The 26,680-nt window shown below is 42.2% G+C and overlaps 1 protein-coding gene and 1 pseudogene across 2 annotated transcripts in view; one reads left to right on the top strand and one right to left on the bottom strand.

Annotated features, from left to right (window-relative positions):
* The first annotated feature begins 2,521 nt into the window (after positions 1-2,521).
* MSH2 (mutS homolog 2) overlaps positions 2,522-26,680 on the top strand; it is a 57,773-nt gene continuing 33,614 nt past the window's right edge. Inside the window, exons 1-6 of the mRNA XM_079791688.1 lie at positions 2,522-2,798; positions 13,759-13,913; positions 16,421-16,699; positions 18,134-18,280; positions 24,040-24,189; positions 25,406-25,539. Of these exons, the coding sequence (XP_079647814.1) occupies positions 2,588-2,798; positions 13,759-13,913; positions 16,421-16,699; positions 18,134-18,280; positions 24,040-24,189; positions 25,406-25,539 (1,076 nt within the window). The 5' untranslated portion in view covers positions 2,522-2,587. The remainder of the gene's footprint in view (positions 2,799-13,758; positions 13,914-16,420; positions 16,700-18,133; positions 18,281-24,039; positions 24,190-25,405; positions 25,540-26,680) is intronic.
* On the bottom strand, positions 2,809-5,651 carry LOC307111704 (small ribosomal subunit protein eS26-like; annotated as a pseudogene). The gene has a single exon. The product of its transcript is annotated as a small ribosomal subunit protein eS26-like (transcript).

The following is a 26,680-nucleotide window of genomic DNA, read 5'->3' on the forward strand; positions in this document are numbered from 1 at the left end:
TGGCTTTTTCAAACTACAGTGGTAGAGCTGAGCAGTTGTGACAGAACCTATCGATGGGGTCTGTCCTTTACAGAAAAAGTTTGTTGAACCGGGCTCTAGGGTGCTGGGGAAAGCTCACTCTTTTTTTAAAAAATATATTTTATTGATTTTTTTTTTTTTTTTTTTACAGAGAGGAAGGGAGAGGGATAGAGAGAAACATCAATGAGAGAGAAAAATCAATCAGCTGCCTCCTGCACACCCTCCACTGGGTATGTGCCCACAACCAAGGTACATGCCCTTGACCAGAATCGAACCTGGGACCCTTCAGTCCACAGGCCAACACTCTATCCACTGAGCCAAACCGGTTAGGGTGGGTGCCTGGGAAAGCTCTTTATAGGGAGATGTCTCACCAGACACCAAAGCCACTCTATAAAGCTACCTTTAATATTTGGGGTGTGAGGCAGGTTCTCAGAAGCTGCTGGAGGCCCAGCATTGTGCTGGAGAAGCCACCCATGCTCTCAGAGCCAGACGAAGTCCTGGGTCTGCAGGAGCTGGGCACTGGGGAAGCCAACAGTGCTGCAAGGGGACTACACTCTCCTCTTGCAGTGTCTCTCCAGCACCCTCTGCTGACGAAGCTTCAGATCCATTTTTACAGAGCAGGCAAAAGGTGAATTTGGAGCTAAGTGGCACACTAATCCAGGGGTCCTCAAACTTTTTAAACAGGGGGCCAGTTCACTGTCCCTCAGACGGTTGGAGGGCCGGACTATAGTTTAAAAAAAACTATGAACAAATTCCTATGCACACTGCACATATCTTATTTTGAAGTAAAAAAACAAAACGGCAAAAACACCCGCATGTGGCCCTCGGGCCGTAGTTTGAGGACGCCTGCTCTAATCCAATGCCCTCTAGTTTCAGTCTGATCTCTAAAAAGCTACTCTTGCTAAGCTCAACACTGACCTGCTAATTGCCAATGGCCTTTTTACCCCCAGTGTTTCATCATTTGATCTCTCCACAGCGTATCACCATGTTGACTGCTCCATGTCCTACCCCAGTATGTTGCTTACACATTTTCTCTGGCTTCATGGACCTTAGTCTCTCGTGGTTGTTTTCCTCTTCCACTGACTCTGAAATACTGATGTTCTCAGGATTTATCTTTACTTCTATTTTTCCTCTTTTTTCTTCCTGGAGGATTTCAGCCATTCCCTTGTCTTAGATCATAGAGTTTGGGTGAGAGGAGGGAGAATGGCTGGAAGTAGCATTGCTGGATAGTCAACAGTCAAATGATCCAAACTTTGCTTCCTGCCACGAAAGGTATTTTAACATGTGGGTCAATGGTTTTTAAACTGAGTTGATTATCAGGCATACCTAGGGAGCTTTTTAAGAGATCCCAAGACCCCACCTTCAGAAATTCCAACCCATTATATGTGGGTGGGACCTGGGAATTCGTTTGAAACCCCCCCCCCCCCCCATTCTATTTGCTTAATCCGGGTTTGGGGCAGCTTCCTAGGCTTTCTTGGCAGAAGGGAAGCCAAACAGGAGCGTGTAATACTTTTCGAAGGCAGGTAACTGTGCAGGACAGGACGTCCTTCAGGTCTTTGATCAACATTTTAACAATTTCAACCCCACTTCCCCATCTTTATTTATTTATTTTTTAACTAAACGCTTATCTTCTAACATTTAGTTTATTTACTGTATTATCTAAAGCCATTCACTAGAATTAAGCGCAAAGGCACTGTTTATTTATTTTTTTTACTAGTAATCTTTAGATCCTAGAAGAGTCTGGTATATAAACATTTTCAAATTAATGAATCAACCAAGGAGTGAACTAAATGGCTAGTATGAAGCAATAAGAAGGTTGTGGAGAATAAACCTGTAATCTTTTTATTATTTATTGGTTTTAGAGAAAGTAAGGAAGAGAGAGAAACATCCATTTTTGTTCCACGTAAGTTATGCTTTCATTGGTTGCCTCTTGTATGTGCCGGGACCTTGGGGATCAAACCCTCAACCTTGGCGTATCGGGAGGACGCTCTAAACTACTGAGCTACCTATCTGGCCAGGGCTTTAGATTTGTAATCTTGATGTTGGCAGTTTACTTAAAAAGGGAAAGGGAGGCAGTTGGGGGAGAAGGGAGCAAGTTTTAAAAAAAACTACTGGGAATGGAGAAGACCAGTTTTTCCTTGTTTTCAAGTTTCTTTCTGATTCCACTTCCAAGCTTCCGGGTACGTAAAAAACGCATAGCCTGCCAGAACATCCCACCTATTGGCTCTCCCTGTCTGCCGTCCATCCCCGGGATCCCAGCCCTTAAGAGTCGGAAAAAAACCGGGGAGAACAAAATTATCTTCAGAATGGACGTCTGCAGGGCCGGCGTACGACCTGGGCTCACGCAGGCGCAGTAGGCAGTCACCTGCGTGCGCGGGAAGCTGGGCCGCGTCCGTTTGTGATTGGCTGCGGCAGCGGACTCCCACCCACCGAAACGCAGCGCCGGGTGCTGATTGGTCGGGCTGCAGAGGCCGGACGCTGCCCGGGGGGCGAGGGAGGGGAGGCGGGAAACAGCTTCGTGGGTGTGGGGTCGCGCAGTTCCCCCGCCGGGCTGTGGAGAGGTTCCGACATGGCGGTGCAGCCGAGGGAAACGCTGCAGCTGGAGAGCGTGGCCGAGTATGCCTTCGTGCGCTTCTTCCAGGGCATGCCGGAGAAGCCGAGCACCACGGTGCGCCTCTTCGACCGGGGCGACTTCTACACGGCGCACCGGGAGGATGCGCTGCTGGCCGCCCGCGAGGTGTTCAAGACGCAGGGGGTGGTCAAGTACATAGGGCCGGCAGGTGAGGACTCGACGGCCGAGGCCGCAGGGACCCTGCGGAGGGGCCTCTTCTCAGGCAGCGGGCGGCCAGCGGGCTCGGGCGAGGAGGGCCCCGGGTTGGGGGTGTGGGGGCCCCGGGTTGGGGATGTGGGGGCCCCGTGCGAAATTGCGCTTTCCCCGGCCCCCGCCTGGCCAGGTGGGGCGCCCCCGCCCGGAGCCTGTTCCTCTGCAGCCGCCCCAAAGCCGAACTTACAACGAACACGTAGGGGGCGTTTTAATGGTTCGGTTTAACAGCATTCGGGTGGGTCTGTGCCCTCCGTCCCCACCTGGGTCCTGTGACTGACTCATCATAAGCAGCGCCAAGTCTCTGTGATATAAACACCGGTGCAGACGTGAGGCGAGAGTGGAAGTGGGTTTGGGAGGCCGTTTTCTGTCGGCTTACCCCGCCGGGGCAGCGCAGGGACCCGTGAAGGGCTGTTGGGAAGCCGTGTTGCCCAGCGGTCAGGACGGTACTCGGTCTGGAGCCAGGTGACCTGGGTGAAAGTTGCCGCTCCTCCATGTGTGAGCTGTGCCCTTGGGCCTGTAATGCCGGTTTGAGCCTCAGCTCAGCATCCAGGGCCCTCTACAGCTCGGCCCCATCCATCTCCCCAGCATCATCTCTCCCCGGAAAGCCACAAACTCCCCACCCCATGTGGGCTAGGTGTTCTGTCCGTTTGATGTGGATCTCTTTCCTCCCTGGCTCCATTGTGATAGTGGAAAGAGCTTCCTGGCGGGGGCGTAAGGAGTTGTGGATTTCTCCTCTTGCTGTTGCCACATGCAAATTGGATGTTACTGACAAAAGATTCATTAGGTGGGGATTTCTTTTTTTGTTGTTTTTGTTTTTCTTTTTAAATTTCTTTATTGATTAAGGTATCACATATTTGTCCTCATCCCCCCATTCCCATCCCACACCCCTCTCCACGCATGCCCCCACCCCTCTGTTGTCCTTAACCGCTGGTTAGGCTCATATGCATGCACACAAGTCCTTTGGTTGATCTCTCCCCTTTACCCCCACCCTTCCCTACCCTCCCTCTGAGGCCCGACAGTCTGATGATCCATGCCTCCTTGTTTCTGGGTCTGTTCTTGTTCATCAGTCTATGTTGTTCATTATTTCCCCTAGATGAGTGAGATCATGTGCTATTCGAAATACACTTATAAGTAGGTGGGGATTTCTTGAGGGCTGGCGTGTCAGCCAGGGTTGTGGACACCAGGAGTACATAGATGTAAAGGCAATATCCCTGCCTTCACAGAGTTCACTCTAGTGGAGAGCAAGGCATAAATAATTAACCATGCAAGGTGAAGAACTGGGCGTTGCATGACCCATAACAAGTTGTTGAAGAGGCATAGAGGCAGGAGTACCAAAGACGAGCCATCAGAAGAGGTAGTGTCTGAGAGGCTAAATTCCACTCGAGCCTTGAAGAACAAGGAATTTGCCAGGGAGAGGGCCTGAAAAAGAGGTAGATGGGTGTTGCAGGAGCAGAAAATGATGAGCGAGGAGAGTGGCCCAGGTAGGTGGGGTCAGATGATAAAAGGCTTTTTAATGTTGTGCTGAGTGAGATGCTAGAACTGTCTGTTGTAGGTAGGCGGTGGGAGTTCTGAAGACTTAATTTAAGGTGGAAGTGGTGTGTTGGCTCATTTCCACTGTAGTGTGGAGGATGGGGCAGAAGGAGCAAGATTAGAGGTATGGGGACCAGTTGAGACCAGCCAGAGGCAGTGTTATGGTGGCTTCATAGTTAATGACGGTCTAAATTACTTTCCAGGCTTAAAGTGATGATACGATTCCTTTTATTCTAGGCTAGTACACTTTTCTTTGTTTTCTTGTGGTTTAGAATAATTTAAGCATTTAAAATGTGTAAAGTTCTAAATGTACTTCTTTGTGTAAATTGGATAACTGATTTTTCTAAGTACCTGTTAATACAAATAGTTGGTGGTTTTTTTGTTTTTGGTCTAAGTTAGATTATGAAAGGAATAATGGATGGATGCTAAGCAATACATCCATTTATTAGGCAGGAAATTTAGTATGAACATCCAGGAATCTTTAATATTGGAGTGTAGATTTTGTTTTTTTGAAGTGCAATTTCCATTTATTTTCCCCCTAGAGAACTTTTCACTCCTTAAAGATTTAGCTCCTTACATGGACTTTGGGTGGAGGTTGTGGGGCAGCACCCGAAGGTCTAAATGGGGTGGGGGTGTCCCGGGCTTCACGAGAGTGATTCCTGACTACCTTGCTGTGAATGGCACAGCTCACACAAGTAATTTAGTTTCACATACAGCTTGGGAAGCACGTAAGTGTCGAATGTCCCTAATGGCTGCAGCCTCTACTATGTTTCGAATGATAAACTTCTTAATGGCCTTGCCCTTGGGCACACGCCTGGCGCAGTTGATGCAGCAGTTGATGCAACGAATAGGCTGCACATGGCCTCGGCCTTTTTTGGCACGATCTTTATTCCTTCTTTTCTTGGTCATCTTGGAAACGAGGGCCAAAGAGAGCTAGATTTTTTTTTTAACATAATTTTTTCTTTTGTTGACCATGAAAGTTAAAATGTTGGTTTTTGCCAAGGACATTTCCAAGAATAGAATAACCTAGAAAGTCACCTTATCTTATTCCTATTGGGAATGTGGTTAAGGTGATTAGAAGTGAATGTGAGGCGCTGGCCGAGTAGCTCAGTTGGTTGGAGCTTGTCCTGATACCCCAAGGTTGTGGGTTCCATCCCTGGTCAGGGCACATACAAGAAGCAACCAATCCTCCTATATAATAAAAGCCTAATACGCAAATTGTCCAACCGGGAGTTCGACATGCGCTGACCACCAGGGGGCGGCGCAGCAGTGAAGGCACTGCCAGCCAGATGGGCCCCAGCAGGACCCCTGCAGGATGGTGGAGCAGGTAAGCGGGCGGCGTCAGGCCAAGGTGGGGGTGGGGGTGGGGGGACGGCAACCAGCAAGGGGGCGGGGGCGGCTCTGACTAAATGGAATCATACAATGTATGGTGTGTGGACTTTGTGACTGGCTTTTTTTTTTTTTTAAGTATGTGTTGATTTTTTAACTTTTTGCACTCGGATGTCTAGTGTGACTCGACACCGTTAGCATTAGAATAAAGGAATCAAGAAAAAAGCAAGTGAGTGCAAAGGGTTAATTTAAGTTTTTAGAGAGAGGAAGAGACATTTATCAGCTGCCTCCTGCATGCCCCACCAGGGATTGAGCCCAAAACCCAGGCTTGTGTCCTGACTGGGAATGGAACCCTTGATCTCTTGGTTCATGGGCCGATGCTCAATTACTGAGCCATGTTGCCAAGGCCTGGCTGCTGCTGCTTCTTTTTTTTTTTTTTTTTTAATTATTTTTATTTTATTGATTTTTTTTACAGAGAGGAAGGGAGAGGGAGAGAGAGTTAGAAACATTGATGAGAGAGAAACATCAATCAGCTGCCTCCTGCACACCCCCTACTAGTGATGTGCCCGCAACCAAGGTACATGCCCTTGACTGGAATCGAACCTGGGACCCTTGAGTCCGAAGGCTGACGCTCTATCTGCTGAGCCAAACCAGTCAGGGCGGCTTCTTTCACTTAACATTTTATGGATGTAGCGTATTTCGATCAGTTGATGGACATTTGGGTTATTACTTTTTTGTTGTTAATCCTCACCTGAGGATTTTTTTGCATTAATTTTTAGAGAGAGTGGAAAGAAAGGAGGGAGGAAGGGACAGAGGCAGGCAGGCAGAGAGAGAGAGAAACATCGACGTGAGAGAAACACATGGATTGGTTGCCTCCTCCACATTCCCCAACCTGGGTCAGGGATTGAACCTGCAACCCAGGTAGGTGCCCTTGATTGGAATCGAACCCGGGACCCTTCAGTGCATGGGTCGACAGGGCCTACATTATTATTATTTTTTTTAAATAATGTTATTATTAATTTTTATTGAGAGGAAGTAAGAGGGATAGAGAAATGGATGAGAGAGAAACATCACTGATTGGTTGCCTCCTACACACCCCCTCCTGGGGATCAAGCCCATGACACAGGCATGTGCCCTGGCAGGGGATTGAACCATGTCCCAATTATGTCTCAATTAATTGATTATCTGTCTAGACTTAGTGGGACAAATGCAGGTGACCAGGAGTCAGCAATAACGGCCTATCCCCTGGTACTTCAATGTCTAGACAGCTGAGCCGGACCAGAACACATGACACACAGACAGAATTAGTATGCAATCACACAGGGTTTATTTACCTATTCCTAGTGGGTCCTAGGCTCCAGCAAAGGCCACCCGGCGATGCACACTGAAGGACAGACGACGAAAACAGAGACAGGCAGGTGGTTCAGGCTCACACAGCAGAGCAATCAGGGGCTTGTCTCTCGGAGCGACGTGGAGTCCTCTTATCGGGCAGGAGACCTCAACTGAAGATGGTCTCCAGGTTATATAGACTGTGGTAAACAACTTGTGTCCTTATTAGTGTGGGCCAGACGGTGTTGCCTTATGCTGGAGCAGGGCGTTTACACTTTTAAGGGTGCAGAGCTTTTACATCAAGATATTGGGGTGTTCATTAATTTTGGAAGTTACAGAGTATTGGAGGTTTCCATACAGCAAACATTTCACACAATAATTATTTCATACATTAGAGGGGTTACATTATTATAACAAACCATTATCAGGACACTCAACCAGCTTGAGCCATGGCTGGGCATCCAGGTTTGCATCCACATTCTTCAAGAAAATGAATGTTGCACCATCCTGAGGGTATTCTTTCTGCTATAACCAGGTGGAGGCTGGGTAGCTTTCTCTTCCTGTTCCTCTTATTTCACAGCAGAGGGTCAGTCCTACTTTCCAGCTATTCTGACTGGAAGCATATGGTCTTAGCTCTTCACCAGAAGTAGCTGCACTTCAGGTGCTTCTTGGTAAATATGACTTAAAATGCATTGCCACCCAATGTGTCACAAAACCCCTTTGAGAGTAGTATCTTGGGAGGATAACTTGGGAGTTTGGGCAACTTAATCTGTAGGTTAGTAATGGAGGTAGAGGAGGCCTTGGGAGGGAGGGGAATCACCTTATTCATTGCCTCTTTTCCCCACCCACTGTTAAGACATTACCAAGCCTGTATTGTTCTGGATACTTCCACTCCCGGCCAGGCAGATAACATTGATATGCAAAGTAGTCAGGTATAAAAATGGGGAGTGGTGTTGCTTGTAGATCTGAGAGGGCTTGTTCATCTTGTGGTAAGTATTCAAATTCAAATGCTGGCAAATCCAACTGGACTGATTACTTAAGAGCTGTTAAAGAATTATGCCAGATCAGTGTGTTTTTTCCCCTCCCCAGAATTGGTTTTGCTGGGTTGCACTTTATATTTTGCCTTCAAAATTGAAGGATGATAGGAAAAACACTGTTTTGAAACTCACTGCCATATTTGCTAGAAGTTGCTGACTATATTCACAATGGCATTTTTAAGTGTTTCTGGGACAAATTCCTCTTTGATTTTGTATTAACTCTGGTTCAGTGCTTTTCTTGAGCAAGTTTTTTTTTTTTTTTATGTTTCATCATAGGAATAATGTTGCCTATGTGGAATTCAGCTAGATGGGCTGATAGGGTTTGCCAATCATTCTGGTTTGCCTAGGAATGAGGGGGCTTCTGGGATGCTGAACTTTCAGTACTAAAACTGGAGAAATCTTGGGCAAACCAGCATGGTCCCCCTATGTTTTAGGCAAAAACAGGGAAGAATTAAAATGGAGCCTCCCATTTCATGTTGTGGTTCTGAATCTGAGTATTAGTTGGGAGATTTGAGTCTGCTGCAACCTGGATAGGCCTTAATTCCTGCATATGCTTGTGAGAATGTGAGTACATGCCTTACTGAATGTGATTCTAGAGTAAACATAATTTTTATTTGTTAACGTAAAAACACATTGAAACCTGTAAAGAATTTTTGTGAGTTTATTTGAGCCAAACTGTTGACATATGCCTGGAAGCAGAACCTCAACGAATTGAGATAATGCTCCGTTGGAGAATGGCAGGTTACATTTGTATTTATACATTGCAATCAAAGGAGGGATGTAGGTGGGTTACATGAAATTCATTGGTGATAGATTAACGAGGTGGAATAAAGCAAAGGGGGGCGGGAATTCCTGGGATTGGATTAAAAGTAAAATGATGGGCACATACTTAGGTGGGTGCAGGAACAATTAACATGATAATGAAGGAATTTGTGGTATCTGTCCTGGCACCCACCACATTGGGTTGTGCCCCAAGGGGTCCAGAAATAGGGAAGTTACAACTTACCCAGACATTTCAAGGGTATGTTATCATAGATGCAAAAAGACAGGCTCAGTTAAGGTAAAGGTTGACCTTGTCAGTGAAGATACTGGCCTAGGATGTAACTGCCCACCATAACTGCTTTTAGTTAAAGTTTAATTTCAGACCATCCTTTGTGGTTACTGTAGGTCTCTGAGTTTGCAAGACTGCCATGCAGGCCTCCCCTGAGCTTGTCAGGTCAGCATGTGGCCCCTTTCGTCCACACATTCAACTTGATTTTTTTCTTTTTTTTTTCTAACTTGTTTTTTTCTTTTAAATATTTTTATTGCTTTCAGAGAGGAAAAAAAAGAGAGAGATAGAAACATCAGTGATGAGAGAAAATCATTGATTGGCTGCCTCCTATACTCCTCCTAGTGGGGATCAAGCTTGCAACTGGGGCATGTCCCCTGACCGGGAATCAAACCAATTGAACCATGACCTTCTGGCTCATAGGTCAATGCACAACCACTGAGCTAGGCCAGCTGGGCTCAAGCTTCTTTTTTATAATTAAAATTTTTATTTATTGATAATGAAAGAGAGATTGATTGATTTGTTGTTCCACTTATTGATGCATTTATTGGTTCACTAGAAGCCTGGTGCATGAAATTTGTGCACTTGGGGGAGGGTTCCTCAGTCTGGCCTGTACCCTCTTGCAGTCCGGAAACCCTTGTGGGATGTCTGACTGACGTGGGGAGTGGGCCTAAGCCGGCAGTCGGACATCCTTAGCACTGCCGTGGAGGCGGGAGAGGCACCCGCCACCACCACTGCACTTGCCAGCCGTGAGCCCAACTTCTGGCTGAGCAGCGCTCCTCCTATGGGAGTGCACTGACCACCCGGGGGCAGCTCCTGCATTGAGCGTTTGTCCCCTGGTGGTCAGTGCGTGTCATAGCGACCGTTCAGTTGATTTGCATATTAGCCTTTTATTATATAGGATTCTTGTGTGTACCCTGACTGGGGAGTGAGCCTGCGACCTTGGCACATCTAACCAACTGAGCTAGCCAGCCAGGGCTTCGAGCTTCTTTTTAAGAAATCTGCACAGTTGGAAACTCTGGGCAAAAATATCCCTGCACTTCAGTAGCTGCTCTCAGACCTAGTGAGTCTAGATTCCTTCTTTATCTGATGTACTTTTCTCATTTTGTCAGTTCTCACCATATCTTTGTTGTAATTCTTCCTTTAGCTTCCTTTGCTAATTTGTTACCTGCCTGATCCCTGTAGATCAAGCATGTCAAACTTTTGGCTGGTGGGCCGCGAGTTTGACATGCTTGCTGTAGATATTTGCCAGTCCTGTGTTAGATCATAAGGATTAACCTTAGGCAAGATTTGAGCCAATTTTCAGGGTGTCTGTGACAGTGGAGATTCTTGTCTGTTACGTATAACTAATATTGGAAGTATCAGCTGTGTCTCAAGTGCTGTACAAAATAAATCTTATGTCATAATCTTTTAAAAATCTTTTTTCACAGTTTATCTTTTTTATTGATTTCAGAGAGGAAGGGAGGGGGAGAGATAGATAGAAACATCAGTGATGACAGAGAATCATTGATTGGCTGCCTCCTGCACACCCCACACTGGGGATTGAGCCCACAACCTGGGTATGTGCCCTTGGCTGGAATTGAACCTGGGACCCTTCAATTTGCAGGCCGACGCTCTGTCCACTGAGCCAAACCGGCTAGGGCTGTCATAATTAATCTTTATGCTTATTTGTATTTGATATGTGTACTTGACATGATCTACTGTTAAATTTAGGTTAAATTGTTCATAAGATCTAGAATTGCTGGAATAATCTACAAGTATATTCTGTATTGCCTGTAAGTGAATAATTGGCATTACTTACATGAAAATTGAGTTTTGATTCCATTTGGTAGTGTGGGTGATTTTTGTAAATAAATTGATACTTGCAAATCACAACTAAGCTGAGCCACTATTTTCCATCTAAGATGGATTCTTAGCCTTGGCAATATTGATATTTTGGATGGAATAATTAATTTGTTGTTGTGAGGGGTTGTCCTTTGCATGTTTAACAGCATCCCTGCTTCTACTCACTAGATTCCATTAGTGTTCCCTTGCCCTAAATTGTGACAACCCAAATGTTCCCCAGACATTGCCACATGTCTGCTAGAGGAGCCAGATCACCTCTTGTTGAGGATTAGTGATCAAAGATAAATATCAGAAAGTTTGAAAACTTATGTTGACTGGATAGGGGGAAAGATTATATACATTCATACTTTATGGATGATGGTGTTAATTGGCACAGCCAATCAGGGGCATAGTCTGGCAGTATTTATCAAAATCACACATATCCTTTGATAAAATCCAATTTTAAGACTTTATCTCACAGATAGACTCACACGTTTGGAGAGTGAAGCACAGACAAGGCTGTTCATATAACATTGTTATAATAACAAAGACTAAAAACCTGTATGTCTGTGCATCAGTAAGAGACTAAATTGTAGAACATCCTTAGAGTCATTGGATTGTTTGCAGCTCCAAACTAAAAGAAGCTGATTAAGTACTGATGGAACAATCTTCAAAATATATTAAAGTTAAAAACAACATTGAGATACAGAACAGTGTGTATAATAAGCAACTATTTATGTAAAAGGAAAAAAGTAATGCTTTATTTATATTTGCTCTGTGTGCATATGCTACATTTGAGAATATCCTATATAATAAAAGGGTAATATGCAAATAGACTGAACGGTGGAACGACTGGTCGCTATGACACACACTGACCACCAGGAGGCAGACACTCAATGCAGGAGCTTCCCCCTTATGGTCAGTGTGCTCCCACAAGGGGAATGCCGCTCAGCCAGAAGCCCAGAAGCCAGGCTCATGGCTGGCGAGCAGAGTGGTGGAAGGCTCCGCAGCAGTGCTAAGGATGTTCGACTAAGTTGTCAGTCGGACATCCCCTGAGGGCTCCCAGACTGCGAGAGGGTGCAGGCTGGGCTGAGGGACATGCCCCCCCGCCAAGTGCACTAATCTCGTGCACCGGGTCTTTAGTATTTTTATAAACTGACTAGAGGCCTGGTGCACAAAATTCATGCACTCGGGGAGAGGGGGAGTCCCTCAGCCCAAATTGCGAGAGGGTGCAAGCCAGGCTGAGGGACCCTACTGGTGCATGATTGGGGCTGGGGAGGGGTGCAGGAGGTTGGCCAGCCGGTGAGGGACCGCAAGAGGGCTCTAGGGCATGTCTGGTCCATCTCACTCAGTCCCAATCAGCTGGACCCCAGGAGCAAGCTAACCTACCAGTCGGAGCATCCTCCCCCTGGTGGTCAGTGCACATCGTAGTGACTGGTCTTCCAGTCGACTGTCTGCCCCCTGGTGGTCAGTTCACGTCATAGTGAGCGATATGCTTAGCATATCATTAGCATATTATGCTTTGATTGGTTGAATGGATGACTGGACAACCGGACACTTAGCACATTAGGCTTTTATTATATAGGATTATATAGGATAACACTATGCTGGTGACCTGGATGTGTAAGGGACATTGGCGAAAATGAAACTTTGCTGCACCTTTTTGAACTTTTGAATTTTTAGCTATGTGAATATATTATCCGGGGCATTTTATAGTGCATAATTACTAATTCATTTTTATGAACCTTTTGAAAAATTAATTCCATTCCATACAAATACTGTATAGCTATTATATGGCTTGTATTCAATATTGTGAAAAACAAATTATAAGAAAGAACAAGTAAAGTTAACTGTATTTTTACTCATTCTTTTCTCTTTATATCTTGTCAGTTTTTTGTTTTTTTAAATGTATTTTTATTGATTTCAGAGAGGAAGGGAGAGGAAGAGAGAGAGAGAGAGAGAGAAACATCAGTGATAAGAGAGAATCATTGATCTGCTGCCTCCTGCACGCCCCGTACTGGGGATCGAGCCCACAACCTGGGCATGTGCCCTTGATGCGAATTGAACCTGGGACCTTTCAGCCTGCAGACTGACGCTCTATCCACTGAGCCAAACCAGCTAGGGCTCTTCTCAGTTTTTTATTTTAATTTATAGGCTTCATAGAAGCAGAAGGCTATGTCTGTTCACCGTTTTAGAGAGAGAGGGAGGGGAAGGGAGAGAAATAGATAGAAACTTCGGTGAGAAACATCATTGAGCCCTAGCCGGCTTGGCTCAGTGGATAGAGCGTCAGCCTGTGGACTGAAGAGTCCCAGGTTCGATTCCGGCCAAGGGCACATGCCTGGGTTGCGGGCTCAATCCCCAGTAGGGGTGTGCAGGAGGCAGCCGATCAATGATTCTCTCTCATCATTGATGTTTCTATCTCTCTCTCCTCCCTTCCTCTCTGAAATCAATAAAGAAATATATTTAAAAAAACAACAAACATCATTGATCAGCTGCCTCCTGCACGCCCCCTATTGGGGATCGAGCCCAAAACCCAGGCATGTGCCCTAACTGAGAATCAACCAGTGAACCTCTTGGTTCATGAGTCAATGCTCGGCCACTGAGCCACACTGGCTGGGCTCTATTCACCATTTTATACTTCTCATCTACCAAAATCCTGAGGACATATAATATTGTCCTCAGGATTTTGGTAAGCAGTTTATTGAATGAATGAATTACTGTGAGAACTGTAGTTTTGGGGGGAAATATTGGGTTAGGTACTTGGAACACATTACTTCAAATTCTCAAATCTGTAACATATTTTTAATATTTTTCTTTAGGAGCAAAGACTCTGGAGAGTGTTGTGCTTAGTAAAATGAATTTTGAGTCCTTTGTAAAAGATCTTCTTCTAGTTCGGCAGTATAGAGTTGAAGTTTATAAGAATAGAGCTGGAAATAAGGCCTCCAAGGAGAATGATTGGTATTTGGCATTTAAGGTAATTATTTAATTAATTAATTTATTTTTAAGCATAGAAAAATTAAAATCTAAGGAGATTCTTTATGTTTTAATATTTTAACCAGGTCTGATACTAAAATGCTTTGAGAAATTTTAATTTTTAGCATGTGATTTTTAAAAACTATAGTTTAAAAGTAACTCAGAAATTCAGTAAATCCTTGTAAGTATGAACACTGATCTTTGTCACTGTCCCTAAAAGATAAGTAATAAATGGCTGTTACATAAAGTTGAATGCAGCATTAAATAAGGATTTGATTTTACTGTTTGTGAAATAATTTCACACAAATTTACAGTATTCCAAATATCTCACTTATACACATTTGTAATGTGTTTGTATCTTTGTATGTGCCTTTCTCCCATTAGATGGTAAGTTTTTGTAAGTCTGGGACTTTAATGGTGATCATGTTTTGTAGCCCAGCAAACGTATGACTCTTTGTTGTTGTTGCTGAGTTCTATGAGGAATGAGATAGAAAACATCCTTTGTGGTGCCCTTAACTTTTTATTAAAATCTTTCAAGATATAGGCTAAATAAAACCTATAGGTAAAAGACCCACTTCTCTTAGTAAGCAATGGAAAATTCCCATAGTGTAGAATGCTAAATTCTCTCAGATATAATCTTCAGTAAATGTCTAGTTTTACAAATGCAGTGGGGTTGGGAGGGGTAATGAAATGAAGGTTGAAAAATATTATATTTGAAGCAGCACCAACATCAAATGTTTAAATATTACATTAAACTCCACAAGAAAAAAACTCATAGAACTTTCAGAAAAAAAATGTATCTTAAGCCTTGCCCGGTGTGGCTCAGTGGTTGAACGTCAACCTATGCATTAGGAAGTCACAGTTCAATTTCCGGTCAGGGCACATGCCTGAGTTGAGGACTCAGTCCCCCAGTAGGGGATGTGCAGGAGGCGGCTGATCAATGATTCTCATCATTGATGTTTCTACCTCTCCTCCCTTCTGAAATCAATAAAAATAATCAATAAAAATAAAGAGTCATAAGTTTAAGTGAGTACTATGGTTATCAGTTAATCACATCTCAGTCCTTTATGTCATCAGAATCTTACAAGATGAACTAAAATTTTTTTTTTAATTATTGATTTTAGGGAGAGAGAAAGAGAAACATTGATTTGTTGTTCCACTTAATTATGCATTCATTGTTTGACTCTTGCTTGTGGCCTGACCAGGGATTGAACCCCAAACGGCATATCAGGACAATGCTCTTATTAACTAAACTACCCAGTCAGGACAGGATGAATTCTTTTTACTTCTTTTTAAGGGGGAAGGGAGGATGTTTAAGTAGTATCTTCATCAGGTTAAAAAGGTGATATCTTCATCTTGACTTTTAAGAAATTCAGATCTAAAACTGCTATTTTTAGCTTATTGATTCTATTGTAAAGTATTAGTGATATTTAAAATAGTTGATCTGTGATTTTCTTTTCATGTTCTCAGTAGTTTGTATGTTCAGAGATTACCAATCATATCATTTTTCATCTTCAAGAATCCAATTTTATTAGCTACTGGTTCACTTTGAAGGGTATGTAAGGTGTGTTTCATAAGCTCTGTGTGTAAATTCAAAGCTTGTATGTGAAAATAGGACGTTTACATTTATGATTGAATCGGTGCTTTTAAAAAATAGCAGATAATTTTTCTTTTTTGATCTAGATTTTAATCAATCCATAGTTACAGGAGATTCAGAATCATACTGTGATAAAATAAATGATTATGATGCCAACCACATTTAAGAACTGTTGATGGCTACTGGTTGCTTTGACTATTACTGTGCTCATTTGAACTATTTGTGACTATCTCATGTTTTATTACCATGGTTGTCAATTGCCTCAGAATGCCTCTGGTTGAAGTTTTTAGTGTCACCCACAGACTTGTTCAGCCAAAAGCAAAGAAACTAGACACTAGTTAGTCTATGCAGTCTTAAAGAGCTATTTCTAATCTTTTTGAATTATTGAAAATAGGTCAAGGACCCTTTATTTGGAAAATCACTGATCTAGAATAATCTGCATTTTACACATAAGTATATTGATATAGAGAGACTTTTCAAGGTGAGTATTTAAGCTAATAATACTGCTCTTCTATGTGGAATAGCTACGTAGTGAAAATACTGATATGTGCAACCAGTGGGTAGTTTGGCAGAATGTAGAAATTTAAGCCTAGCAATGACAGGATGATCACTTTGGGTTCCTTAATGATTGTGTGTATATAAACTCAGTTGTCAAATTACAAATTGAAAATCACTTGATACAATTAATTTTAGATACGCCCAAATGCTCTGAAAATAACTGGAAAAGTATGGATACTTTATTGAACATTGGTGATAATTGTTGGAATATATGGTTATAAGCTTCTTTTTTTTTTTGGAAGGGGGGTAAAAATCATTTCGTTAATTCATCCAGGTTGGGTAATTCTTGTTTGCTAGTAAAATTTTCAAGTACATCCAACAGTTTCTTAAACTTTTTCTTTGTTATTGCTTAGGCTTCTCCTGGTAATCTTTCTCAGTTTGAAGATATTCTCTTCGGTAACAATGATGTGTCAACTTCAATTGGTACTGTGGGTGTTAAAATGTCTACAGTTGATGGCCAAAGACAGGTCGGAGTTGGGTATGTTGATTCCATACAAAGGAAGCTAGGACTGTGTGAGTTCCCTGATAATGATCAGTTCTCCAATCTGGAGGCTCTCATGATTCAAATTGGACCAAAGGAATGTGTTTTAGCAGGAGGAGAGACTGCTGGAGACATGGGGAAACTGAGGCAGGTAAGATAATTGGTCTAGTGACAGAGCTGAAACCAAGCCTAGGAAAGGTGCTAATTAACATACTATTGTATTTAAGGACAAGAGTAATTTAAAAGTATCTAATTTCAATAATGCTTTATTTTGAGGAATGTCTTGATTTTTATGTTTGACAAATTTTGTGCTTAATAGGACTTTAGAATAAGCTGTTTCTTATTTAAGACTTATTCTACTTCAGATCATTTCCCCTCTCGCCCTCCCTCCCTCCTTAAAGGGTAACAGAATGGGAGCCATAGAGGGTTCAAATCAACTCACAATTGATAAAGGGAATGCTTTCACAGTTCAGGGGAAAAACAAGGTGATTTAAAAAACTCCACAATTTATTATTGTATCTAGCATGGATTTATCAAATAAATATGATGCAATTCTTCAGGACTATTATTATTTTTAAATTTTATTTACATTTTTTTCCATCACCATTTATCCCCCCTATACCTCCTACTCACCCCGCCCCTTTCCCCCATAGTCACCTCACTGTCAGGATTATTATTATTAATTTTTTTAAGATTTTAAAAATTGATTTTTAGAGAGAGCGGAAGGGAGAGAGATCGATATGAGAAGGAAATAATCAATCAGCTGCCTCCTGCACACACCCCTACCAGGGATTAAGCCTGCAACTCGGGCATATGCCCCAACCGGTAATCGAACTGGCAACCTTTCAGTGCACGGGTTGACACCCAGCCGCCTGAGACATACCAGCCAGGGCAGGATTTTTTTTTTGATAGTTCAAGTGGAACTTTAGCTGATTTTTTAAACAAAATTTTGATTGTGCCATTTGTATAAGTCAGGGGTCCTCAAACTTTTTAAACGGGGCCAGTTCACTGTTCCTCAGACCGTTGGAGGGCCAGACTATAGTTTAAAAAAAACTATGAACAAATTCCTATGCACACTGCACAGGAATTTAATTATGCATTCATAATTATTTTGAAGTAAAAAAACAAAACGGCAAAAACACCTGCATGTGGCCCGCGGTCCATAATTTGAGGACGCCTGGTATAAGTGTATGGTTTATTAGATATTTCTTAAGGGATGTTGTATTGCCCTAGGGTTCTTTTATTTTTGTGGGCCTCAAATACCATAAGAACTGGGCATTTTTAGCATAGATAGTATCTAAATAATTTTCTGAGAGTATTACTCTGTTAAGATTTTTTTACCTTTGGGAATATTTTTTGAAAGCGTCATGTGAACATAATTTTAAATATCCATGAAAATTTCATTTATATATTTTTAAAATACTTGTTAATACATACATATTTTAGCAATATCTTGCATGTAGTATGAAAATTTAAGGTGGGTTAATAATTTGTTAGATATTGTCACTTTATATTTGTCAGTGTTACAGTTTTCCTTTACTTACAGCTTTTCTCAAAGTAATTTAAAATATTTCTTGTAAAATAGGTTATTCAGAGAGGAGGAATTCTGATCACAGAAAGAAAAAGAGCTGACTTTTCCACAAAAGATATTTATCAAGACCTTAACCGGTTATTGAAAGGCAAAAAGGGAGAACAGGTGAATAGTGCTGTCTTGCCAGAAATGGAGAATCAGGTATGTGAATTACAATGTGAATTTGTCCTAATTGTAATAGTGACTTTTTGAGAAGGCTAATTCTGTCACAAAAATCTTGAACCTGAACTGTGGGTCACAGATATTAAGCTTATTTTTATGATGAAGCTTGAGAAAAACTCAAGGAAATGACTAAAAAATTTTAAACATAACCTTAAACATAATTCCATAATACTTACATAACAAATGTCTCTGGGACAAGGAAGAGTTTTCTTGGTTTCATGTGAAAGAGCCTGATTACTGTCACTAAGATTGTGAGAAAGCTTATTGACTGAAGGGGAAAAAAGACCTATCAAAGCTTTACAGTTTACAAGCTGTAGAATAATTTATGAACTAGAGGCCTGGTGCACGGAATTCGTGCATGGGTGGGGGTCCCTAGGCCTGGCCAGCGATCAGGGTCAATCAGGGCTGGGCTGGAGAGGAGGCGACGGTCGCTGGGCCGGGCGCGGAAGGAATGGATGCCAGATGCTGACCCTGACATCGTCGGCACCCTGCCACCATGCTGTCCCCCCCCACCCCCCACCTTCCCTTGAGGCCACGCCGCCACCACAGTGGGCGGGTGGCAGGCGGGCAGATCAGGGGGGAAGAACAGAGCACAGAGATGGGCTGTTGGCCCCAAGGAGGGAGCCGGCTCTCAGCCCCCCTGAGAAAGGGGCTGCGTCTGCTGCCACCCATCCCTGGTTCCCCATCCCAGCCTGGGGCCTGGCCTGGGAGAGGGACTGCAGGAGGTTGTCCGGCTGCAGGAGGTTGGCTGTGGGAGCACACTGACCACCAGGGGGCAGCTTCTGTGTTGAGCGTCTGCCCCCTGATGGTCATTGCACTTCATAGTGACCCATCATTCTGGTTGCTTAGGCTTTTATATATAAAGACTAGCGTTCCCGTTGCAGGAAAAATCCTGCAATAGGGTTTCCTGCTGCACTCTACCCCACCCTGCCTGCTCTCCTCCCTTGTCCCCCGCCCCGCGATCTCCGCCAGCCCCCGTGCTTTTCTAACTTCTCCGCCAGCCCGCTCTCCTTCCTTCTTCCCTGGCCCCGCCTCCGCTCCTCCCTTCTCCCCCGGCCCGCCTTCTTTGCCAGCCCGCCTGCTTTTCCCTTCTCCCCTGGCCCCGCCTTCGCTCTTCCCTTCTCCCCCGGCCCCGCCTCCGCTCCTTCCTTCTCCCCCGCCCCGCCTTCTCCGCCAGCCCCCCTGCTTTTCTAACTTCTCCGCCAGCCCGCTCTCCTTCCTTCTCCCCTGGCCCCACCTCCGCTCCTCCCTTCTCCCCTGGCCCCGCCTCCGCTCCTCCCTTCTCCCCCGGCCCCGCCTCCACTCCTCCCTTCTCCCCCAGCCCCACCTCCACTCCTCCCTTCTCCCCCAGCCCCGCCTCCACTCCTCCCTTCTCCCCTGGCCCCGCCTCCGCTCTTCCCTTCTCCCCCGGCCCCGCCCCTTCTCCCCCGGCCCCGCCTGCTCAACTTCCTTCTCCCCCGGCCCCGCCTCCGCTCCTCCCTTCTCCTCCCCCCCACCCCCGGCTTGCTTGCTTCTCTGCAGCTTTGCTCCCTTATGCAGCTCTTGGCTTCTTTCTAGGCTGTCGCGATATGCAAATTAGCTGCCATCTTTGTTTGGATAATTTGCATATTCGTCCTGATTGGTTGGTGGGCGTGGCTTGGCTGGTGGGCGTAGTGAAGGTGCGGTCAATTTGCATATTTGTCTATTATTAGATTAGATTATTTCTGAGAGGCAGTTTCATTACATGCTAAATAAGGTTAAAAATATCTGTCTTAAGGATTATTATATAGATTAGAAAGCATAGGGGTGAAAATATATACATCACATAATAATTGCATAATAAAAGTTATATTTAAACAAATTGACTTAAAAATTGGCACTAGTTATAATGTCTTCAGTGGTAGAAATGAATATGCATAATAATGTAATTTATGGCATTTTCAGTGGTTAAAGTTTATCTTACTGTTCAACTCTTTGAGGTGGATATGGCTTGAGAGAGGTATTTTTATGGTAAAATATTGAAAGCTCTTGACAAGATATTTGTGGAGTAAAATGAAATAAAATGGAAAATTCTGTTGTGTATTTAAATAAGACAGAGCAAACTTTGTAATTTTCAAAGTAGATTTCAAACTCGAACTAACAGAGACTGTTATGACTATCATGATTTTGTAGTGATTACCAGATAATAGTTTGGTCATTATAAACTAAGTTTATCCTTTTTACTTTTTTTTGGTGAATAATCAAAAGCCAATAAGGATGAGCAATAATTCCAATATTAGAGAAACTTACCTCTGTTGAAAATATGAAGAAGCTTTTAGGGTACAAGAAACTGTTTTTATCTGTGTCTTCTGGTGACAGGAGATTCTTGTGGCAACCGTATACATTTGTTAGCGTTTGGCAAGGAAAAACATTCATTTATAATGAATCTAGTATCACGTATATTTTAATAAGTAGAATTTGTCAATTGGCTATCGTTTGCTCTGCTGAACTTCTTATTTTATGTTCAGTATCGGCATACCTTGGAGATACTACAGGTTCACTTTAAACTACCACATAAAGTGAATATGTGAAAAAGTGACTCATAAATTTTTTTGGTTTCCCAGTGCATATAAAAGTTACGTTTACACTCTAATCTATTTAGTGCAATAGCATTATATCTAAAAATAGCACATACCTTAATTAAAATATACTTTATTGCTAACAATTATTTGAGCCTGCAGGTAGTTGTAATCTTTTTGCTGGTGGAGGGTCTTGCTTTGATGTTGATGGCTGCTAACTATGGCTGTGACAATTTCTTAAAATAAAAACACAGTGAAGTTTGCCACATTGATTCACTTTTTCGTTCATTAATGATTTCTCTGTACCTTGCGATACTATTTGATAGCACTTTACTCCCAGTAGAACTTCTTTCAAAATCGGAGTCAATCCTCTTAAACTCTGCCTCTTTATTAACTAAGTTTATGTAATAGTCTAAATCCTTTGCTGTCATTTTAACAGTCTTCCCAGCATCTTCACCAGGAGTAGGTTCCATCTCAAGAAACCATTTTGTTTGTTCATGGTTAAGAAGCAATTCCTCATCTGTTAAAAGTTTTATCATGAGATTGCAGCAATTCAGTCACATCTTCAGGCTCCACTTCTAATTCTAGTTCTGTTATTTCCACCACGTCAGCAATTACTTCCTCCACTGAAGTCTTGAACTTTTAAAAGTCATCTTTGAGTTTGAGTCATCCTTCCAAACTCCCGTTAATGTTTATTTTCACCTTTTCCCATGAATTAGGAATGTTCTTAATGATATTTAGAATAGTGAGTCCTTTCCAGAAGGCTTTAAATGTACTTTGCCTAAATCCATCACAGGAATCACTATTAATGGCAGCTGTAGCCTTATGAAATGTATTTCTTAAATAATAAGACTTGAGAGTTGAAAATATTCTTTTTTTTTTCTTTTTCTTTTTTTAAATATATTTTATTGATTTTTTTTACAGAGAGAAAGGGAGAGGGATAGAAAGTTAGAAACATCGATCAGCTGCCTCCTGCACACTCCCTACTGGGTATGTGCCCGCAACCAAGGTACATGCCCTTGACCGGAATTGAACCTGGGACCCTTGAGTCCGCAGGCTGACGCTCTATCCACTGAGCCAAATCGGTTAGGGCGAAAATATTCTTAATATTCTTTAATCCGTAGGCTGCAGAATGAATGTTGTGTTAGCAGTCATGAAAACAACATCAATCTAATCAGTATACCTCCATCAGTGCTCTTGGGCAGTGGTCGGCAAACTGTGGCTCACAAGCCACATGCGGCTCTTTGGACCCTTGAGTGTGGCTCTTCCACAAAATACCACGTGCGGGCACGCACGTACAGTGCGATTGAAACTTCGTGGCCCATGCGCAGAAGTCGGTTTTCGGCCTGGGCAAGTCTATTTTGAAGAAGTGGCGTTAGAACACTCCAGGGGCCAAAGAGCCGCATGTGACTCGCGAGCCGCAGTTTTCCGACCACTGCTCTTGGGTGACCAGGTGCATTGTCGGTGAGCAGTAATTATATATATATATTTTCAGTATATTTTTATTGATTTCAAAGAGAAAGGGAGAGAGAGAGATTGATATAAGCATCAATGATGAGAGAGAATCATTGATCAGCTGCCTCCGGCATGCCCCCTACTGGGGATTGAGCCCCCAACCTGGGCATATGCCCTCAACTGGAATGGAACCTGGGACCCTTCAGTCCGCAGGATGACACTCTACCACTGAGCCAAACCGGCTAGGGCAGCAGTAATATTTTGAAAGGAATCTTTTTTCCCCTGAGCAATAAGTCCCAACAGTGAGCTTAAAATATTCAGTACAGATGTGCTGTCATCCAGGTTTTGTTGTTCATTTTTAGAGCACAGGCAGAGTAGAGTCAGCATAATTCTTAAGGGCCCTAAATTTTCAGAATGGTGAATGAGCACTGGCTTCAACTTAGTCACCAGCTGCATTAGCTCCTAAGGAGAGTCTGTCCTTTGAAGCTTTGAGGCGAGGCATTGACTTCTCTTTAGCTATGAATCCTTTTCCAATATAAGGCTGTTTCATCTACACTGAAAATGTGATGTTTATGTAGTTACCTTCGTTCATTATCTTACCTAGATCTATTGGAGAACTTGCTGTAGCTTCTACATTAGCACTTGCTGCTTCACCTTACACTTCTATTGTTATAGAGAGAGCTTCTTTCCTTAAATCTCATAAACCAACCTTCGTAGGCTTCAAGCTTCTGCAGCTTCTTCACAGAATTCAAGAGTTAGGGCCTTGCTCTGGATTAAGCTTTGACTTAAGGATGTGACTGGTTTACTCTTCTATCCGGACTACTAAAACTTTCTCCATATTGCAAAAAGTCTTTGCTTTTTTTTTTTTTAATCATTCATGTATTCACTGGAGTAGCACTTCCAATTTTCTTCAAGAACTTGTCCTTTGCATTCACTACTTGGCTTGCCTCTTTGGCACAAGAAGACTAGCTTTCGGCCTATGTTGGCTTTTGACATGCCTTCATCACTAAGCGTAATCGTTTCTAGCTTTTGATTTAAAGTGAGAGATTGGGGACCCTTCCTTTCACTGGAACACCTAGAGGCCATTGTAGGATTATTAATTGCCTTGATTTCAGTTTTGTTATGTCTCAGGAAAGAGGGAGGCCTGAGGAGAGGGAGACCAGAGGAATGGCTGGATGATGGAGCAGTCAGTATATATAATAATTTATTTAAACTTCTTATTTAAATGTACATATAGGAAAGTATATGAACTTTAGTCATTACCCCCACCCAGGGTAAGCTGGTTCTTACCTCTGACTATAGATTAGTTTGGCCTGTTTTTGTTGTTTATGTAAATGGAATCATATAGTTATACATACTCTTTGTATCTGGTTTCTTTTATTCAGTATTATGTTTGTGAGATTTATCCATATTGCATGTAGTTGCAGATTGTTTGTGCCTATATTGTGTGTAGTATTCCGTAGGGTGAACATTGAACATGCCAGACTTTAAGTTTGCTCTTAATAGGCATTTGACTATTTTCTATTTTTGGCTGTTATGAACAGTGCTACTATTACAGTATATTTTCATTTTCTAAAAATCATTTTCTAATGTTAAGATATTTATTTAAACTTTCATTTTCTTAGTTTGGATTGGGAAGAAACACCAAGAAAATGATGTGCTTGGCATTTTTTTCCCCCATTGCCTTATAAAAAATTTCTAGAATCCTAGTGATGACAATCTTTTATTTTACATTCTTAATCTTAGGTTGCAGTTGCATCATTGTCTGCAGTTATCAAGTTTTTAGAACTCTTATCAGATGATTCAAACTTTGGACAGTTTGAACTGACTACTTTTGACTTTCACCAGTACATGAAATTGGATATTGCAGCAGTCAGAGCCCTTAACCTTTTCCAGGTAAAAAAATAATACATGGATTAAAAACATTGAAAGGTATGCCCTGGCCATGAGGCTCAGTTGGTTGAGTGTCATCCCATGCGCCCAGAATTTGCAGGTTCTATTCCTGGTCAGTGCACTTGCTCGGGTTGTGGGATCGATCCCCAGTAGGGGGAGTGCAGGAGGCAGCTGATAGATGTTTCTCTCATCAATGTTTCTCTCTCTCTCTACCGTCTTTTCTTTCTAAAACTCAATAAGAATGCATATTTTAAAAGACCACATTGAATGGTAAAATTTATAGACACAGATAACAATAGTATGGTGAGTACTACAGGGAAAGGGGTGGGGAAGGTAGAAGAGGGTAAAGGAGGGTAAGTGGTGATGGAAGAAGACTTGGGGTGGTGAAAACAATATAATATACAGATGACTATTAAAAAAGAAGTCTCAAATAAAAGAAGAACCATTGGATGGTTAAAAATGTTTCCTCTGACATATCCCGAGGAATCTTTCTTTTTTGTTAATCCTTACCCCAGGATATTTTTCCATTGATTTTTAGAGAGTGGAAAGGAGGAGGAGGAGGAGAGAGAAGGAGAAAGAGAAACATCAGTGTGAGAGAGACAGATCCCTTGGTTGCCTCCCTCATGCGCCCCGACGGGCCCAGGATTGAGCCTGCAACCGAGGTGTGTGCCCTTGACCAGAATTGAACCTGCGGCTTGCGATGCTCTATTCACTGAGTCAGCCTGGCTAGGGCCTGAAGAATCTTTCTAAGGAGCTTAAATATTCTGAAATATTGTTATACTTGAATAGGTAGTTTTGAGTTAGTATACACACCTTCCCCCCCTGCCCCCTGCTCCATCCAAGCACACTGTTCCCTGACCCTGGCCTGCTCGGACCTCACCCTTGAATTACTATATTTGTCTAGTTGTAAATTATATAAACAGTATTTGCCCTGACTTTATAAATAATTTTTAATATAGTAGTTTTTAAAAATTACATCTTAATAAGTTTTATGTCTAAAACTGCAGTAAATACAAAGCGGTTTTGGTTTGGGTAATACACAGCAGAAAATACAGATTAGCGGATTAAAAATTGGACCTTAGGAAGAACTTTTGTGCAGATTTCTTATTTAATATTTGAAGAATATTAAATGTTCTTGGTTCTCAAAATTATTTTTCATGGCATAGTAAGATTTTTTCACTAATGAGAACACCATTCTTTTTCATTTTTTGTTTACTAGGGTTCTGTTGAAGATACCACTGGCTCTCAGTCTCTGGCTGCATTGCTGAATAAGTGCAAAACCCCGCAAGGACAAAGACTGGTTAACCAGTGGATTAAGCAGCCTCTCATGGATAAGAACAGAATAGAAGAGAGGTATATGACTAGCTTTGAGTGACATTCAGTTGCTCCATTTGATTATACCATTTATACTTACATGCAATTTTTTTTAGCATCCAGCTTCATGGAAACTAAATAGTAATAATAGGATGATAATTATTTAGATTGATTAAATAATGTATTTTCTTAATTACGTTTTTCTCGCTATAAAGTACAATTTTATTGGAGAGATGGTATGGATAGTGTTTCAGAGCATGAACTTGGGAGCCAGAGTACCTTGTTTTAAATTATGGCTTTGCCACTTTTCAGCTGTTATCTTGGGCAAGTTATTCAACCTCAGTGTCACAGTTTCTTCAGTTTTACTAGTAAAGTGAAGCAATAACATACCAAATTCATAGGGTTGTTGTTACGAGGATTTGGTGATTCAATATGTATAAAGTACTTTGAACAAGGTCTGGCACATAGGAAGTATTTGATTATTCTAGAAAGGACTAAGTCTAAAAATGTATTTCAGATACTTTTTTAAATTGAGGAAATAAAAGAAAATTATATAATGCTACCCTAATACAATTAGCAATTTGAGTATATTTTATTTTTCTTTTGTTTTAGATAAGTGTTTTAAAACTTTTAAATGAAGTATAATATACATAAAAGCATATGTCTTAAATGTGCTTGATGAATTTTCACAAAGTAGATACATTGGTGTAACAACACATAAGTCAAAAAACAACCTAACTAGCATCCCAGAAACTCCCCTTCTAGTTTCTACTCCGCCGTAGTCCAAGAATAATAATCACTGTTCTGGCCTCACAGTTTAATTAGTTTTGCCTATTTTTGAACTCTATGAATAGAATCATTTTATATACAGACAGTCCTCGGGTTACGTCAGACTCGACATATCTCGTTTCGAGGTTACGTCGCCATCTCCCATTTATTTATAAAAAAAAAAAGTTCCGTCATTTTGATGTCTGTACATATGTGCTTTATGTTATTTATTTATTTATTTACTGCAAGTAAAGGTCAGGAATTGTTATCTTTCTTTTAAATTTTTTTTACTGTTTCACTTCATTACTGCTGTGTATGTGCTCCATGTGAGTGAACGTAGGTGCTTATGTAGGTGGGTTCCGACTTGGGTGAAAATCGCGTTACGTCGCACCGTAGGAACGGATCTCCAATG

This window comes from Cnephaeus nilssonii, assembly GCF_951640355.1.
Source record: "Cnephaeus nilssonii genome assembly, chromosome: 15".
In the NCBI taxonomy this organism is placed as follows: Eukaryota; Metazoa; Chordata; class Mammalia; order Chiroptera; family Vespertilionidae; genus Cnephaeus; species Cnephaeus nilssonii.